General features: G+C 38.7%; 1 protein-coding gene across 1 annotated transcript; it reads right to left on the bottom strand.

Annotated features, from left to right (window-relative positions):
• Positions 1-10783: 10783 nt before the first annotated feature.
• On the bottom strand, positions 10784-13847 carry LOC104664234. Its single transcript, XM_010365703.1, has one exon. It carries the CDS (start codon positions 12734-12736, stop codon positions 11957-11959), a length of 780 nt encoding a protein of 259 aa, XP_010364005.1. The 5' UTR covers positions 12737-13847; the 3' UTR covers positions 10784-11956.
• Positions 13848-17833: the final 3986 nt, after the last annotated feature.

Here is a 17833-nt window from a genome sequence, read left to right as displayed (position 1 = left end):
CATAATGGGGCAAGAGCTTAAGGAGGGAGATCAGCAAGAAAGGTATTACTGTAGTCCAGGCCAGAGATGATGGTGGCTGTGAGCAAGGTAGCAATCAAGGAGTTGCAAATAAATGGAGGTGGAAAAGGCAGATCTGTTTTGAAGATAAAAGCAACAGGTCTGTAAAACATTAGATGTGGGAGACAAGGAAAAGAGGATCAAGAATGACCCCTCAAATTTTTGTTTTAGCAACTGGAAGGATAAAATTACCACCTACTGAGAAACTAAGACTGTGGGGAAGTGGGTTTTGGGTAGGGGCAGAGCAAGAGTTCTGTTTTAGTCATATTAAACTTAAGATACTGTATTAGTTTCCCAGGGCTGTTGTAACAAATTACCACAACCTGTGTGGCTTAAAACAATAGAAATGTGTTCTCTCACAGTTCTGAAGGGCAGAAGTTCAAACTCAAGGTGTGGGCAGGTTAATGAATTCTAACTGATTCATTCTAATTCTACATCTGTTGAAAACTGAAATGAGCTCTTCAATCGAGAGAAGAACTGCCGAATGATTAAGAGCTAAAAACTTTTGCAGGCAGAGACTACAGGCAACAGATATGCTACCCTAAAAATATGACACTTTTGCTTAAGGATTATTTTGAGCTGATTATTTTGAGAAACAACAGACACAGGAGGTCTGAAAACAGAAGTTACCCTTTTGTAAGGTAAATTTACCTTTGTAAAATAAATCTCCATTTTCAAGGATGATCTTCCTTTCTGATCTCCTTTCTTCTTTCCAGGAAGAAAAAAATGACGAAATCACAAGGACAAACCTTATTCTTGCTGATGTACTTTTTCTGGCCACCTTCCCATAACTGGCCTTCCCTACATCCTTTTTTCTTTTTCTTTAGCTGATGATAATATTTAAGCCTGAATTCCAAGCCACCTCAGAGTTACTCTTTCCTTGAACTTTCTCTCATGTATATAGGAAGCACACATGTTAATAAACTGCTGTTTGTTTTTCTCTTGTTAATATGTCTTTTGTTATAGGGGCCACAGTATTCGAGGGTCCAAGAACTTTGAAGGGTAGAGGGAAAAATATTTTTTTCTCCCCTACAATATCCTGGATTTAATTACTGATGCTGCCACTTACTAGCTGTGAGACTTTGGGCAAATTATTTGACCTCTGCATGCCTCTGTTACTTCATCTGGAAGGTGGGGCTACACAGAAATTCTGACACTAATTACGTGGAGTTAGGTAAAATTTCACAGATCAAGGGCTCAGACCTCCACAAGATGGCCTCACTTCTATCACTGGCCACAGACTCAGGGATTCCCAGGCCACCTGCACTTCTGACCAAATGGCCTCAAGTTTGGAGGCTGTCACTACCTCTCCAGGTTTGATAACTTGCTGGAACAACTCCCAGAACTCAGGTATGTGCTATACTCTCACAGCTTTATTATAATAGAATCAGAAAAAAAAAAAAAAAAGACACACAGAGCATGGTCTGGGAGGATCTCTATGCAAAGCTTCCATGAATTCTCCTTGTGTGGTCACGACATGCCAGTCCCTCTCAAGCTTCAGTGTCCAGCGATTTTATTGAGGTTTCATTATATAGGCATGATTGACAGAATCATTGACCATGTGATTGAACTCAACCTTTAGCCTGCCTTCCCTCCCAAGAGGTTGGATTGATATTGTATGGGTCAGTCCTTTAATCACATGGCTGGTCTTTCCAGCATAGTCAGCCCTCATCCTGAAACTACCTAGGGACCCGCCATGAGCCATCTCATTAGCATAATCTATCAGGACCCACTGTGAATAGCAAAGACACTATCACTCAGGAAGTATCCAAGGATTTAGAGGCTCCTTTGTTTCTATGGACCAGGGAGAAAGTCCAGGCAAACTCATTACTATGTAGCAGGGGCTAATGACAAGATCTACCTCAAGCAGCTGTTGTGAGGATTACGAGAGCTAATAAATGTAAACTAGTTAAAACACTGTCACTCTAGAAATGTTAGCCATTATTGGTCACTAAATATTAGCTATTCTGCATATGTTCAATAGGTGCTATTAAACCTCATACTTATGCTACATTTTCCTCCCTAAGAGGAAATATAGGAAATATTTCCCTAAGATAATCCATGTTAACTTGTCTAAATGTAATATACTCCATAGGAAATTCATGCAAAGGCTGAACAATACCTAGTTTTCAACTATCTTTACAAGATCTGTGCCAAGTTTCTAACATTACACCATTGTGTGCCAGAGTAAAGTTCTTATATAAAACCTAAAAAATGTTGAGTGACTGGGGGAATTACTAGCAATCCATGCTTCAGCCTAAGCCATCCAGCTGCAAGGAAACATAACCAATTTATAATTTTCATGTTTTACTAATCGTTTCAACCAATGTTTATTTAGTGCCAGGTGCTACTCTAAGTGTTGAGGCTACAGCAGTGAAATAAACAAAGCTATTGCCTTCATTGAGCTTGTATTCTAATGGAAAATTCAGATAACCACATTTTAAACGTACATATATTTTAATATATTTGATTATATATATGTATACATATATATGGTGAAAAATAAAGCTGAGTTAAGGGATGGAGAGTGACTTAGGGTTCTATATTTAATAGGGTAATCAAAGAGAAGCTTTCTCTGTGGAGGTAACATTTAAGGCAAATCTGGAATGAAGTGACTCCTATGTCTCCTGACCTGTTTTCTGCTGTGTGTGTACCAGCTGTTCTGTCGTGCTGGTATATGTATACACAGTCTTTCTCTCTCACCTTGTCTCTACATTAAGCCAGTTCACCCTGTTTATAGCTGCCCATTTCTTCTATATGTCAAGGTCAGTTTAAAATTCAATGATGTTCTACACCTCATCATTTTGAGTCAACAACAAATTTAATAAAAGGATAATGCTGATGTTGATTTTTTAAAAATTTTAGTCAGAGAGTGGTTAAAGGGATGATTTTGTAGAGAGAACACTGGCACTAACTCGAGCAAGGCAGTTTAACAATCTATCCTTTGAGAAAGCATCAGAGTTCAGGTTTGTTTTTGTTTTGTTTTTATTCTGCAACTGCAGACTTCAGTTAATATTACTTTATCAGAGACAGTTTGGAATATAGTTTTTTAAATATTCCATTTGACTCAATATCATTTCTCTATGGTGAAGTCTCTTTGCTGTAGAAATTCTTTTTATAGATAATTGAGCCTGAGAGTGAAACCTAGGCATTTGAGGGAAATGTAGCTGATTGTGTTTCCAGAGGGACAGGATATAATCCCGGACTCATTCCTGGAACCAGTGAAGCATGAAGCACAGGACAGTCCTTGATTTCGATAAAAGATCCAAGGCTATTCCCTGACAGTTGGTGGGCAGATTGCCAAGTGAAAGACTGCCTCGTCTTCTCCACCATCTATTCAGGGCACATACCCCTCAGACAATAAATGATGGGCCACTGAAACCATTAACAAGTAGAAAACGCATTGATAGCTTATCTTCTTTTCACAAAAATTCAGCAGAAATATTCATCAACCCCATTGTCGAAGAAGGAGACATAGATCAAAGAAAAAAAATGGAAGGGAGGGAAGGAAGGAGGAAGGGAAAAAAGAAAGAGAGGGAGAGAAAGAAAGAGAGAGAGAAAGAAAAAAGTCAACAGCAAAAAGGATATCCTCTTTTACTCTCAGAAAATAGCACTAGGAACATAAATTCCTTAGTTAAAAGCACAGAAGGGGTTATGTTCAGCTTTATAACCAAATAGCAGGGTCGTACATTGCAGACCATTATGAACAGAATCATAGGAAGAAAGCAGCAGATATATACAATCAAACCATCTATTGAGGCATGGAACCACAGAGCTGCAGCAATCACCATAGAAAGCAGTGTAGTGACAATACAATTTGAAATCCATTTGATAGGCAAACTATATCAATTGAAATTTCTCAGGGTGAATGAGTTTAAAACTCGTTATCTGTAGAGCAGCCTATCCCTCGATACCACTTTATTTATTCAGATGGAGACTGTAGAATATGGGTAAACATTACAGCTCCAGCCTCAACATGCTTTGTAGATAAATCCAATACAGTATTTGTTCTCTATGCCTTTGCATAAGGTTCTTTTCCACTGTAGAAGGAGAGGATAGAAAGTGAGGAGAATGAAGAAAGCGGATATCTTTAAAAGACACTGTGCAAGGAACTGTGAAATAGCAAGATGTGTTTACTATGCAGGCCGTATCAATACTAGAAGGCACTCTGTCATTTAATGTTCCCACTTCAGAGTTTTAAAGAGCTGAGACGTGCTCTAACCTCTTCAAACAGTATACCAGATGGTAAGATTCATTGTGTCTAAAGGCATTAGTTAGCCAAAACACTCAGCAAGGTAACTTCACCAGGTAAAAATTCTATAACATGTATTTGTTTTTATGGTTGAATTTTCACATTTTCTCTTTTCTCCCATTGGGAACCCTAGTTCAGCCTAATGAAGTGAAGTGTCTAAAATGGAACCAAGGGATAAAATGTTTCCATGAAGGTACAGGGAAAATAATTCTTCAAAGAATTATAGATAGAGAAGGTTGGAAACATTTTCTGCGGAGGGGATGAAAATTGGAATACAAAATGTAAGCATTCAATATAAAAATTTCACCACACCTCTGATGAGTGGTCTGCAGATATTTTTTTTTCGCTTACTGAAAGGCACAGGTGTATTCAGACTAGACAAAGCACTCTGTCTTGCTAAATGTCTTAACTCTTCTTTTTGTCTATTTCATTGTTTACTCATGGAAAGTTTGCTATTTTAGGTAGGAGGGAGAATATTGTGATCACAAGGACCTCTTTGTTCCCCTACAAGAAGAATGTTTTGGTGAGTTTACTGATTTGCAGGTAAAATACTCGTGTATGGAATTTCTTCCAATGAACAGCATATTTGTTGAATGTGCCACATGTACTTAGTGTTATAGCATAAGAGTCAGGTGTGAGATATTGGTGTGGGATTTGGAGCATGCCACTTAGTCTCTCCATGGAGGTTTTTTCTTTTATGTATAAAATAAGAAATTTAGATTAGGTAATCTGAAACCCATTCAATGTTCTATGATTTGAATCTTTATTAAGGGCCTTGGAATGGTACATAGTATTTTTAGGGTACGAGATCTCAGACAATATGAAATGGTCTTTATCAGGCACTTGCATATGACTTTTAATCCTCTAAGGATTAAAAGCAACTCTCTAAGCAACCTTATGAGGTTACTAGCACAGCAATCCTATAAGGTAGTTACTATCACTCTAAAATTTAATTTGAGATAATAAACAAGCTTATAAAGATTAAATAAAATTCTCAAGATTTCACAGTTATGAAATGGAAGAGATTGATCAAATCCAGGTCTATCTGATCACAAAGATAAGTTTTTAACTACTGGGCTGTATTACCACCCTTAGAGAATGTGGTCAATCCCATGTCCTCATTTTTACATCTGTAACTGGCAGCCAAATGAGGTCAAGTAACTTGCTCAAGGTCACAGAGTCAAAAGTGACAGAGTCAGAATCTGAATCCAGGTTTGTTTTCCTTCAAGTCAATATATATTACCTTATGCCACATGGCCTGTTTTCTGAAGCTACAAAATAGAACATAAGCCAAGCAGGAGGGTAGTATTTCCTAGGATTCTAATGATCAGATTTAATAAACAGAAGTTCATATGACTAGAGAGATCTTAACAGAAGTCCAGGGTAGGTTGATTTTCAAAAAACAAAAGCAAAAACAAACAAACAAAAAGAGAAAATAAAACAGACTTAACGAGAACTGAAGATTAAATTAAAAAGGTTTAAATGCCACCTTTCCATCAACTTGCAATCAAAATGGTATCCAAATTCCCATTATTTCCTGTCCCTAAGAATAGTCTAGATCCAAAAATGTTCTGAGTTCACTATCTTTGGAGAGCCTCTCTAGTTTACATTAACCTTACTGCCAACAGGAGTCATAGAGTAGCAATTTAAATGGACCACCTTGGTTTCCTGTAGAAGTCCCATCATTCATAGACACAGGAGCATCTTTTGTAATGGTGAACAGCTTGATGCCTAAAACCTTATCAGTTTTAAGCTGTCATAAGAAAAGCAGCAGTTCCTTTGCACAGAGAGAATATGTACATATATTTTGTCCCATCAAAGATGACTTGAAAAGTCCTCCTCCAATTTGCTTTGAGAAAAAATAGCCTTTAAGCTGAGATTAAGAAGGGAAAAACTTCCGATAAAAGGGAATATTTTTCAAAAACTTGCAAGTGACTGCAAAGCCAGTTAACACAGAAAACCTTGTCACCTTAAGTATGCCATTTGTTATCACACATGCCGGAATACATCTATTCATCTTCTTTTAATTGCTTAGCTGCACTAGAAATACAAAGCAGCTCACTGAAGCAGAGACTGTGAAAGAATATTTTGTCATGGAAACTTTGAAAACATTTCAGAGCAGGAGCTCTTCTCTGGTTAAATGAAACCTTCTAGCTGTTTCTTGGGCATTGTGTTTGGCTGATAAGAGTCTAGAATAGGAGATCTTCTCTCTATGTGCTTTTGCTTATATCTTCTTGTGCTCACAGATGGCTGAGAAAATTCCTGCAATTTTCCAAGTAGAGTTTAGAAGAGTAGTAGGTTATTCTTTCTTCCTCTTCTTTTGCAAAATGACAAGTGAGATGATCCCTGAGTAAGTAAGTAAATACTGGTTACCACTCTATGTGTAGCTGAGATGAATCTTGGGGCATTTTTTAACCTGTCCTTCCTCTGAAGAATTTTGCTGAAAGTTGTTTGACAAAAATTAATTGGGAGGCCATTAGCCTGAGACAGACGCTGTCTCAGACAGAACCTTGAGTAACTGCATTAGTAAAATGAAACCCAACTCAAAGTGAAGGGCCACAGCCTAGGAGAGCAAAACAAGCTTAACCAATCGGAAACTGCCAGAAACCTCTAACTAGGGACTTTCCACTTTAACTAATCTAATATTTTCTCTGTATTGCTTGCCAGAACATCTTATAAAATTTTCCCTTCACAGAACCTCTGTGGAGTCCTGAATTGCAGTGATCTGGCACAGGCGGATTTTTGAATCACTGTTTGCTCAAATAAGCTCTTTAAAAAATTGTAAGTGCCTAAGTTTATCTCTTAACAAAGTAAATACCACACATGTATTTATACTTTTTAATATTGTTTATTGAGCACTTACTATGTGTTTTACAATCCAAGTACTTTATGTTATGTCACTGACTCTTTATAGCAACTCTATAACATATTAATAGATTGTCTCAATTTCACTGATGACAGAATTGGCAGCTTAGTAACTAATGAGTAACAATGCCAGCCCCTAAAACCTGGGGTCTTTCCACTACAGCACACTGACTGACATTGCTGTTGTTCAGACACAGCACTCTGTACCTAGAAAAGGATGGAGAGCTAGAAAGCGGTTTTCTTTATCAAGTTGTTCCCATTCATCAATATCCTACCAAGATATATGGAAGAGTTATTTTCTAGGTCTTCCAGGAAGGGCTGCTGACACTTGGGAATTCAAAATAATTATTCCAGAGGGAAATGTGGGCATAGAAACTTTTTTAAAACTGAATTTTCCCAATCTAATCTCAGCTTCCTCATACAGTACATTATTTCTTAAAAATCGCCAGAAATGCACCTGCAGTTATATCTACTGGGTTTTCCTTTCCCAGGCCCATTCTTGTTTAATGAGTTTTTGGGGTTTTTTTTTCCCCATTTTATAAAAGAAAAGCATACCTTCCACCTATACCTTCTCTCCTTATGGTATATTATCTCAGGGGATAATTTGAAATGTTGCTTGAGACACAATTCTCATTAAGAAATAAACATTCAGGCTAGGTGCAGTGGCTCACACCTGTAATCCCAGTATTTTGGGAGGCCAAGGTGGGGGAGGATCCCTGAAGGCCAAGAGTTCAAGACCAGCCTGGGATATATACCAAGACCACCCCCCCCCCCCAACAACAACAACAAAAAACCCAGGCATGGTAGCACACACCTATAGTCCCAGCTACTTGGGAGACTAAGATGGGAGGATCACTAGAGCCCAGAAGTGCATCATTGTACTGAAACCTAAGCAGTAGAACGAGGCCCGTCTCAAAAAAAAAAAAAAACTTCCAATAATTTTTCAATATTTTGCAATAATGTAATACGTTTACTTTGGTTCTATAAATTCTTAATTAACAAAAGTGTCATTGCTACTTAGAGCCTTACCAAATTTTTAAAAAATTTTAATTTATGAACATATTGTGATAGGGGAGAAGTATGATAAGATGATCAATAAGACACTGTCAGACAAAAAAATGTACTTCATTAGGATAAAATGAAGTGAGAGAAGTGAGAAAAAAGAACATAAGAACAATGTTAAATGACTGATTCTTAAAAAAGAGTTTGTTCTTGTAATTTTAATGGATAGTGGTGGATATCAAATCACTGTCATATTAGATTCCCACTGCATACATTTAAATATGACTAACATAATAGTTTTATTTTAAAAGAAATATGGCTTTCAGGCAAGTTTAGGGCCTCAAAAAATGCCATATTGATTTGCTATTCTTAACAGAGATGAGCACAGGAAATAGGATGAGTACTAAAGGCCAATATTCAGAACTAATGAATGCACATAGGTTAGTATAATTTCCTCTCCTCTAATCCCATTATATTCTTTTCATGAAAAATGCTTTCATATTATACCATTTCCTCTTCTGGTTAATATCTTTGTCATGTGGGAAGATATCAGCCTTTTAATGATTTAGTTATTTAAACTTTTTTGATAATCTCTGTCCTTTGATCGACCCTTCCACTTCACCTCTTCTCCAGTCACAAGAACTGAGTACAAGAATTGTCAGCAAATCAAGTTACAGAGTGTTGGAAAGGTTATTGTGCCAGGAACTGCTATTATCTTTCTGACAAAAATTATAACAAGCACAGGAAAAGGTGCAACTAGAATTCATTAATAACCTACCACTCAGAAATAGAGGATACCATGGTGCAGATTTTAGAAACAATATAAATGGTTGATACTCAAAGAAATGCCATAATTCATGTTCAGAATTGATTTCCTTACCTTTTTGCTGAGACTGTCAATAAATGAAATGGCTATTAAATTTGGCAACAGTGGAGTAATATGATGCATGTCAACTAAGAAATTGGAAGATGTTTCATCATTCACCACCATCACAAATACTTGCCTGAATGATCAACATAATGCAGCCCATAAGACCTTGGGGTTCAGTTCAATAAAGGCACCTGTCAGTCCTGGAAGATTTTTGTGATAGCATGTTCTCACCAGCATACTTCACCTAAAGCATGAGCAGAAATACACACACGCTACAATGAGAGAAGATAGCACATTTCACTTTTGGCAGGTCTATAAATTTAGACTTTATGAAAAAATATTAAGTTGGAAATGATTTCAAATTCAAATCAGCATTTCTTGTAAAATAAAGATTCATATTTTATGACAACAAAAATAATGTTAGCCAACATTTATTGAGTGCTATCCACCATGAAGTGTACATGCTTTACATATTGGATTATTCAGGCATCATGACAACACTTTGAGGTAGATGCTTCTATTATCTTCATTTCAAACAAAAGAAACCCAGGATTTAAAAAGTTAAATAGGCTGGGCACAGTGGCTCATGCCTGTAATCCCATCACTTTGGGAGGCCAAGGCGGGCAGATCATGAGATCAGGAGTTCGAGACCAGCCTGACCAACATGGTGAAACAGCGTCTCTACTAAAGATACAAAAATTAGCCGGGTGTGGTGGTGGGCACCTGTAATCCCAGCTACTCAGAAGGCTGGGGCAGGAGAATCACTTGAACCCAGTATGCAGAGGTTGCAGTGAGTTGAGATCACGCCATTGCACTCCAGCCTGGGTAACCGAGCGAGACTCTGTCTCAAAAAAAAGGAAAAAAAATTAAATAAATTGTCTAACACCATTTGTCAAATAAGGTAGAGAGGTCCAACTCCAACCCAGGACTGAAAGCCCTCGATCTAAAACTGCTCTTTCCAATAGGGTGGCAATAGCACTTGAAATGTGGTCAGTCAAAATGGAAATGTACTGTATGTGTAAAATGTACACGATATTTCAAAGACTTAGAATGTAAAAAAAAGTTACATATCTCAAGAATAATTTTTTGTTTCAGAGATAGAATCTTGCTCTGTTGCTCAGCCTGGAGTACAGTGGCACAATCAGGATTGCAGCCTCAAATTCCTGGGCTCAAGTTATCCTTCCACTTCAGCCTCTTGAGTAGCTGAGACTACAGGCATGCACCATCATGCCCAGCTAATTTTTTTTATTTTTAGTAGACACAATGTCTTGCTATGTTGCCCAGGCTGGTCTTGAACTCCTGGCCTCAAGCAGTTCTCCCACCTTGGCCTCCCAAAGTGTGATTACAGAAGTGAGCCACTATGCCTGGCCTAAAGAATAATTTTTAAATGATTACATGTTGAAATGACAATATTCTGGCTATGTTGGGTTAAATTTAAAATGTTATTACAATTAATTTCATGTTTTCATTTTTTCTCTTTTCAATGTGGCCACTAAAAATTTTTTAAATGTATGTGATTAATGTATGTAATTCACAATATATTTCTATCATACAGTGCTGATGTAAACCATTGGGTATAATGCCATCTTTATATGTACATAAGGATGGATGTGTTGATGGCTGGATGTATATTTTAGTATAGAATAACATTAAAATATAAAAGGATGTAAAAATATTAACAGTGGTGTGTTAGTCTGCTTGGACTACCATAACAAAATACCGTAGACTGGGTGGCTTAAAAAACAGAAATTTATTTTCACAGTTCCAAAGGCTAGAAGTTCAAGGTCAAGGTGCCAGCATGATCACCTTTCTGTCTTGTAGATGGCCACCTTCTTTGTGTGTCCCCACATGAAAGAGATAGCCAATGAGCTCTGGTTTGTCTCTCCCTGTTTTCATAAGGGCACAAATCCTATTGGATTAGGGTCCTTATGACCTTGTTTAATCTTGTTTACCTCCCAAAGGCCCCTTTCCAAATACTATCACCGTATTAGTCCATTTTCATGCTGCTGATAAAGACATACCCATTTAGGCAATTTACAAAAGAAAGAGGTTTAATTGGACTTTCAGTTCCACATCGCTGGGGAGCCTCACAATCATGTTGGAAGACAAAGAGAAGCAAATCATGTCTTACACGGATGGCAGCAAGCAAAGAGAGAGAAAGCTTGTGCAGGGAAACTCATTTTTAGAGCCTTCAGAGCTCATGAGACTTATTCACTATCACAAGAACAATATGAGAAAGACCCACCCCTGTGATTCAATTACCTCCCACTGTTTCCTCCCATGATACATGGGAGTTGTGGAAGTTACAATTAGAGATGAGATTTGGGTGGGGACACAGCCAAACCATATCATTCCACCCCTGGCCCCTTCCAAATCTCATGTCCTCACATTTCAAATCCAATCATGCCTTTCCAACATTCCCCCAAAGTCATAACTCATTTCAGCATTAACTCAAAAGTCCACCATCTCAGACAAAGCAAGTCCCTTCAGTCTATGAGTCTGTAAAATCAAAAACAAATTAGTTACTTCCTAGATACAATGGGGGTACAGGCATTGGGTAAATACAGCCATTCCAAATGGGAGAAATTGGCTAAAACAAAGGGGCTACAAGCCCCATGCAAGTCTGAAATCCTGTGGGGCAGTCAAATCTTAAAGCTCCAAAATGATCTCCTTTAACTCTATGTCTCGCATCCAGGCTTTGAAGGGTACAGACTCCCTCCCAGCTGCTTTTTCAGGCTAGATTAGAGTGTCTGTGGCTTTTCTGGGCAAACGGTGTAAGCTGTTGGTGGATCTAAAATTCTGGGTTCTGGAGGACAGTGATGGCCCTCTTCTCACAGCTCCACTAGGTGGTGTCTCAGTAGAGACTCTGTGTGGGGACTCCAACTCCACATTTCCCTTTTGCATTGCCTTCATAGGGGTTCTTCACGAGGGCCCTGCCCCTGCAGCAAACTTCTGCCTGGGCATCCAGGCATTTCTATACATCCTCTGAAATCTAAGTGGAGGTTCCCAAACTTCAATTCTTGACTTCTATGCATCAGCAGGCTCAACACCACATGGAAGCTGCCAAGGCTGGGGGCTTGTACCCTCTGAAGGAACAGTCTGAGCCATACCTTGGCCCCATTTAGTCCTGCCTGGAGCAGCTGGGATGCAGGACACCAAGTCCCTAGACTGCACACAGCGAGGCACCCTGGGCCTGGCCCACAAAACCACTTTTTCCTCCTCAGCCTCTGGGTCTGTGATGAGAGGGACTGCTGTGAAGACTTCTGACATACCCTGGAGACATTTTCCCCTTTGTCTTGGGGATTAACATTCGGCTCCTCATTACTTATGCAAATTTCTGCAGCCAGCTTGAATTTCTCCTCAGAAAATGGGATTTTCTTTTCTATCACATTGTCAGGCTGCAAGTTTTCTGAACTTTTATTCTCTGCTTCCCTTTTAAAACTGAATGCCTTTAACAGCACCCAAGTGGTGACCCAAGTCACCTCTAGAATGCCTTGCTGCTTAGAAATTTCTTCTTCCAGATACCCTAAATTATCTCTCTCAAGTTCAATGTTCCACAAATCTCTAGGATGGGGGCAAAATGCTGCTAAAACAACAAGAGTCACCTTTGCTCCAGTTCCCAATAAGTTCCTCATCTCCATCTGAAGCCACTTCAAGCTGGACTTCATGGTCCATATCGCCATCAGCATTTTGGGCAAAGTTATTCAACAAGTCTCTAGGAAGTTCCAAACTTTCCCACATTTTCCTGTCTTCTTCTGAGCCCTCCAAACTGTTCCACCCTTGCCTGTTGCCTAGTTCCAAAGTCGTTTTCACATTTTTGGGTATCTACAGCGGCACCCCACTCTACTGGTACCAATTTACTGTGTTAATTCATTTTCACGCTGCTGATAAAGACATACCTGAGACAGGGCAATTTACAAAAGAAAGACATTTAATGGACTTACAGTTCCACATGGCTGGGGAGGCCTCACAATCATCGTGGAAGGCAAGGAGGAAAAAGTCATTTCTTACATGGATGGTAGCAGGCAAAGAGAGAGAGAGCTTATACAGGAAAACTCCCATTGTTAAAGCCATCAGATCTCATGAGACTTTTTCACTATCACAAGAACAGCATGGGAAAGACCTGCCCCCATGATTCAAGTACCTCCCGTTAGTTTCCTCCCATGACACATGGGAATTGTGGGAGTTACAATTCAATATGAGATTTGGGTGGGGACACAGCCAAACCATATTAATCATATTAGGGGCTAGGGCTTCAACATATGAATTTTGGAGAACACCATTCAGTCCATAAAAAATAATTATCTCTGGGTAGTTGAATTACAGGTAATTTGTATTTTTCTCTTTATTTTGTTCTGTCCTGATAATTGTATGTATTTCTTGTTTAATCATAAAACACACACGTAGGCCAGGCGTAGTGGCTCATGCTTGTAATCCCAGCACTTTGGGAGGGCTAAGGTGGGAGAATCACTTGAGCCAAGGAGTTCGAGACCAGCCTGGGCAATACATGGAGAAACCCCATCTCTACAAAAAATTAGCTGGATGTGGTTATGCGTGCCTCCCAGCTGCCCAATAGGCTGAGGTGGGAGGATTGCTTGAGCCCAGGAGGTCGAGGCTACAGTGAGCCATGATACCTCCATTGCACGCCACCCTGGGTGACAAAGTAAGACCCCATCTCAAAAAAAGGAAAAAAGAAAGAAAAGAAAACACACCTATATTTCCATTACAGTGCTATTGTGACAAAAGCCTTATGGTCATTCTTCAAGATTCTTCTTTATATTATAATTTTATAATAAAGATTAAAATGTTCATCAACATTAGGCATTTATTTCTTATGTGGTATCATTTTGCTTCAGTGAGCACTTTCATGATTTGTAACTTCCAAATGGTGAGTTGTCTCTAATGTTTAAGAGACTCTGGCAGGACCAGACCACCCAGGGTAATGTAGCTAGGTGATCAGAGGTTCTCCCTCTGCCCCAAGGAGAAGCTCCTGCCCTTTTGCCTGTGATTCTAGTGCCTCTGGAAGCATGAAGAAACAAGAAGGATGGCTCAAGTGCAGAATATGCTAAGGACTCCAAGCAGAAAGTTCAATGCCAATGCATGAACAGACACAAGAATTGACCTTGCTTATCCGTCACATATTTCAAACATTCATCTCTTTGTAGATAAATAAGGGATATTAAAAATACACAAAGATATACTTTTATATGTATATAACTATAATATATTATTCTTTATATGAAACCTGATGAAATTTTCAGGCTCATTTAACCAGTTGTCAAATGACCAGGAAACCAGCCGGGAGATACAGACCAAGATATTTTTGGATAATAGGATGCTAAATAGGAAAGACAGATTAGTTACAAGCATTTGATCCTCAACAGATTTCATGTCTCCCTCTCTACCCCCATTCCAATAACCATATCTGCTAGCTATTGAATAATGGGGTTTAAATTCTCTTGGACTATTATCATAGCTGCAGTAGCAATCTTTTAACATAGTGCTTGCTCATTCAACTCCTATTATAATTTTCAGTGAAGTAAAATATCACAAAGTCATTCCAATTCATAGACAAAAGATATATCTATAGTGACAAAGTAAAGTATAGGATAAAATTCATTATCCTGATAAATTGATGAACATGGACAGTCGCTCTGAATAATTTGAGCCAAAGGAAGTTTTTCCTCTCAATGGTTGGATATTTTTGGCCTGATTTATCCACATAATTGCCTCAGCTCTTCATTTCATTTTGCCCATGTCAACACAACAAAGTCTCTGTACTTGATTTTGAAAGCTTCAGTATTTCATGTCACGTTAGCAAGTGAGACGCACATAGCAAATTCTGGATGGGGTTCTTGTGACAAATGACTTCTATGGTTTGCACGTGTCTCCTCAATGACAGCTGCTGGGAAGAAACATCACCTCCCAGCTGCACGACTTGATCCTTCTCTCCCTTGTGAATTAGGAGGAATTGAATGTTTGGCTGTAAAGTGGCACTTCGCACTCCTCTCATTGAATATCACAATTGTGCCCGCACGAAAGGAAACAAAAAACCTCATCATTGGCAACTGATGGGAGAAAAAATAGTCCTCTCATTACAGAGATAATAAGCAGGATGTTCCCCTGCAGCCTTTCTTCTTAATTCTCCTTATTGTATTTTATTAAATGATGCAGTTTGAAATTAAGGTTCTGGCAACCTTTGTGCACACTCTGCATAAACAAGCAAAACAGAAACACAGTTAAAAGAGCAAGTATGAGCCCCTCCCAAAAGCCATCTGCTTTCTTCTTGTTATGAAACTTCAATTCATCAGCAAAACTCTAAAGAAAATATTTATAGCAGAAATGTAAGCTACATTCTGGAGCTGCTTGGAGGCAGGGTTAGGGGAACATTAGAAAACTCAGTTAGGCTGTGTCACTTAGTAACCAATCTACAACTGGTCATTTAACCTGCCTCATTCACTCCTTCAACCTTTTGTGCACTTGTCCACTCATCTGACAGAATTTATTCAAGACCCTCAATGTGCCAGGACCTGTGGTAGGTGTTTCCACATCATTAAATGAAGATAATGGTTATACCAGCCATGTGTACCTCTCCAGGTTACTGAAAGCATTGCTGTAAAATATAAAACAAAAACATCTGTGTTTATTTTCCACCAATAAGCCACTAGAAGAAAGCACACATTCATTTAGTTACATATGTAAAAAGTATAAACATGATTACAACTTAAGGGGAAATTTTATTTTATATATGTACTGTCACAGATTTTTTTGCTAACTTTCACCTTGGTTCATCTGATAAAATATAGTCCTATTTCTATTCTTACTCATTGTTCTTCTCTGTGGAGGGGAACCAGTGAACCATGCACAATAGATTTTTTAATGCCATTAGGCAGTCACGCTATGTAAACATACAAATAAATATACCATACTTAAGCAATAATACCAACATATACTCCGAGTTTGCAAAGCAAAATGTCATCTTGAACTTCCTTTCCATTTGCCCCGCAATTTGTACTTCTCCAATACTCACAACCACAGACCAAAGTGAAATCAAACAGGAACCGGGAGATTTTGTGTGAACCAAAAAGATAATTTCATTGTTTAGCAAGTGAATTGAAATGGGAAATTTGTTTTCACAGCATATTCTAGCCTATCCTAACAAATTCAGAACTTCTATCAGTGATAAGAGGCCATCACAAAGAAACCTAAAATGTGTAGCAATGACTTAGGAATTAGGCAGAGGGCAGTGAAGAATCCAATGTTGGAGGCTGGAAAAAATGGCAATTCGTTTTAAGCGGTAGGAAACCATTTGGCAAAAATTAAAATTCTGTGGTAATTTGGGAGGCAGACTGTGTGGCTTCTGAGCCCAATGACTTAGGGAAACAATATTGAAAGTGAAGGTTGGCTGTGTTTGGCAGAGGATTGCAACAATGAAATAAGCTCAGGAAAACCCTGGCTGACTTGCAAACAGAAATGAAAGGGATAAAAATCGTTCAGAAATTTTGAAGTTTGCAAGTTGGAAAAGTCACTACTTCTAGACTTTAAACAGTAAGACTTGGCATCTCAAAAGACTGCCACAAAATCACAGTGAAATGTCCCCATTGGATGAAATGACTTAGGACAAGGATCAGATTAAGTGTATAAACAGATTAAGTGTGTGAACGTTCTACCTATTACTCAGACATCTTCAACATAGCCCCCATATAGAAGAGAGAGAAATGCACAGAAGTGAGAAAGCAATGAAACAAAGCAGATTTTAGAATTATGCCTAGAAAAGAACTTTAGGTGTGGTTAGTATCACATGAAAGTTATTTAAAGCAAATAGATCAGAAGCCTACTGTGTGTTTGAGGGAATTGCATTGTTAAATAAATCATGAGCCTGGACTAAAAAAAGCCACTGACATTTTGAGACTTATAACCCTTAAGCTGCCAATGTTCCGTGGGAAAGAAGTTTACTGAGAAAACTGTGCAGCCCCCAAGGAGGGCATATTCCCCCTCACCCACTTCAGAGGTGGTGGAAGAGAGTAATGGAAAAGAAAGAATATCTTGGAGGGCACAACTTGCAGCCATAGAGGACAACGGATAAAAGAATGCCTCTCGAGGACCAGAACCAAGGCCTAATTAAGGAAAACTTACTACCATCCCCTGCATAACGGAACTTTCACCATGTCTGACCAGTGAGATGTTATCATTGTTGTGTGTCTCTAATCATCCCCTTTCAAATAGAAATGTATACCATGGTTGTTCTGTTCCTTTCCACCACTCCATATGCAGTGGTATAGACAGTAGAGGACGATATATTCTTTCTTTCAGTTCATAGGTCACCTGATCAAGAAGAGCCTCATGCAGACATGACAGAGAGGACCATGAATCCCATTAAGCTTGATATAGTGACTAGATTGGACATCAGGATGTCTCCCCTGAGGCTGGATTAAGATGCCTTACGGGTGAAGAAAAAAGTAATTGAAAATTTGCTGATTAGAAGGGCAGACGCTGGCAGAGATTGTAAGTGCCTACCAAATATTCACATGTTTTTCTAATTTTCCAAGCACCCATGCACCTATCTGAGTGGGATCATGCGACCAGATGAGGCCAGCAGAAAGTAAGCACAAAGGACGTGTAACTTCTACCTCAATCTTGCCCTGTTCTTTGTCTTCCTCTGCTCTGCTCACCTTGGAGACTATGTGATCCAGATGGCATAGCTACAAAATAGAGCTTCATCAGATTCTGCATGAGAGAGAAATACTTATTATTTATACAAAGTCATTAGGATCTGAGGGTTTATT

This window comes from Rhinopithecus roxellana, chromosome 6, assembly GCF_007565055.1.
Source record: "Rhinopithecus roxellana isolate Shanxi Qingling chromosome 6, ASM756505v1, whole genome shotgun sequence".
NCBI classification, from domain to species: domain Eukaryota; kingdom Metazoa; phylum Chordata; class Mammalia; order Primates; family Cercopithecidae; genus Rhinopithecus; species Rhinopithecus roxellana.
This window is presented reverse-complemented; position numbering and strand designations above follow the sequence as displayed.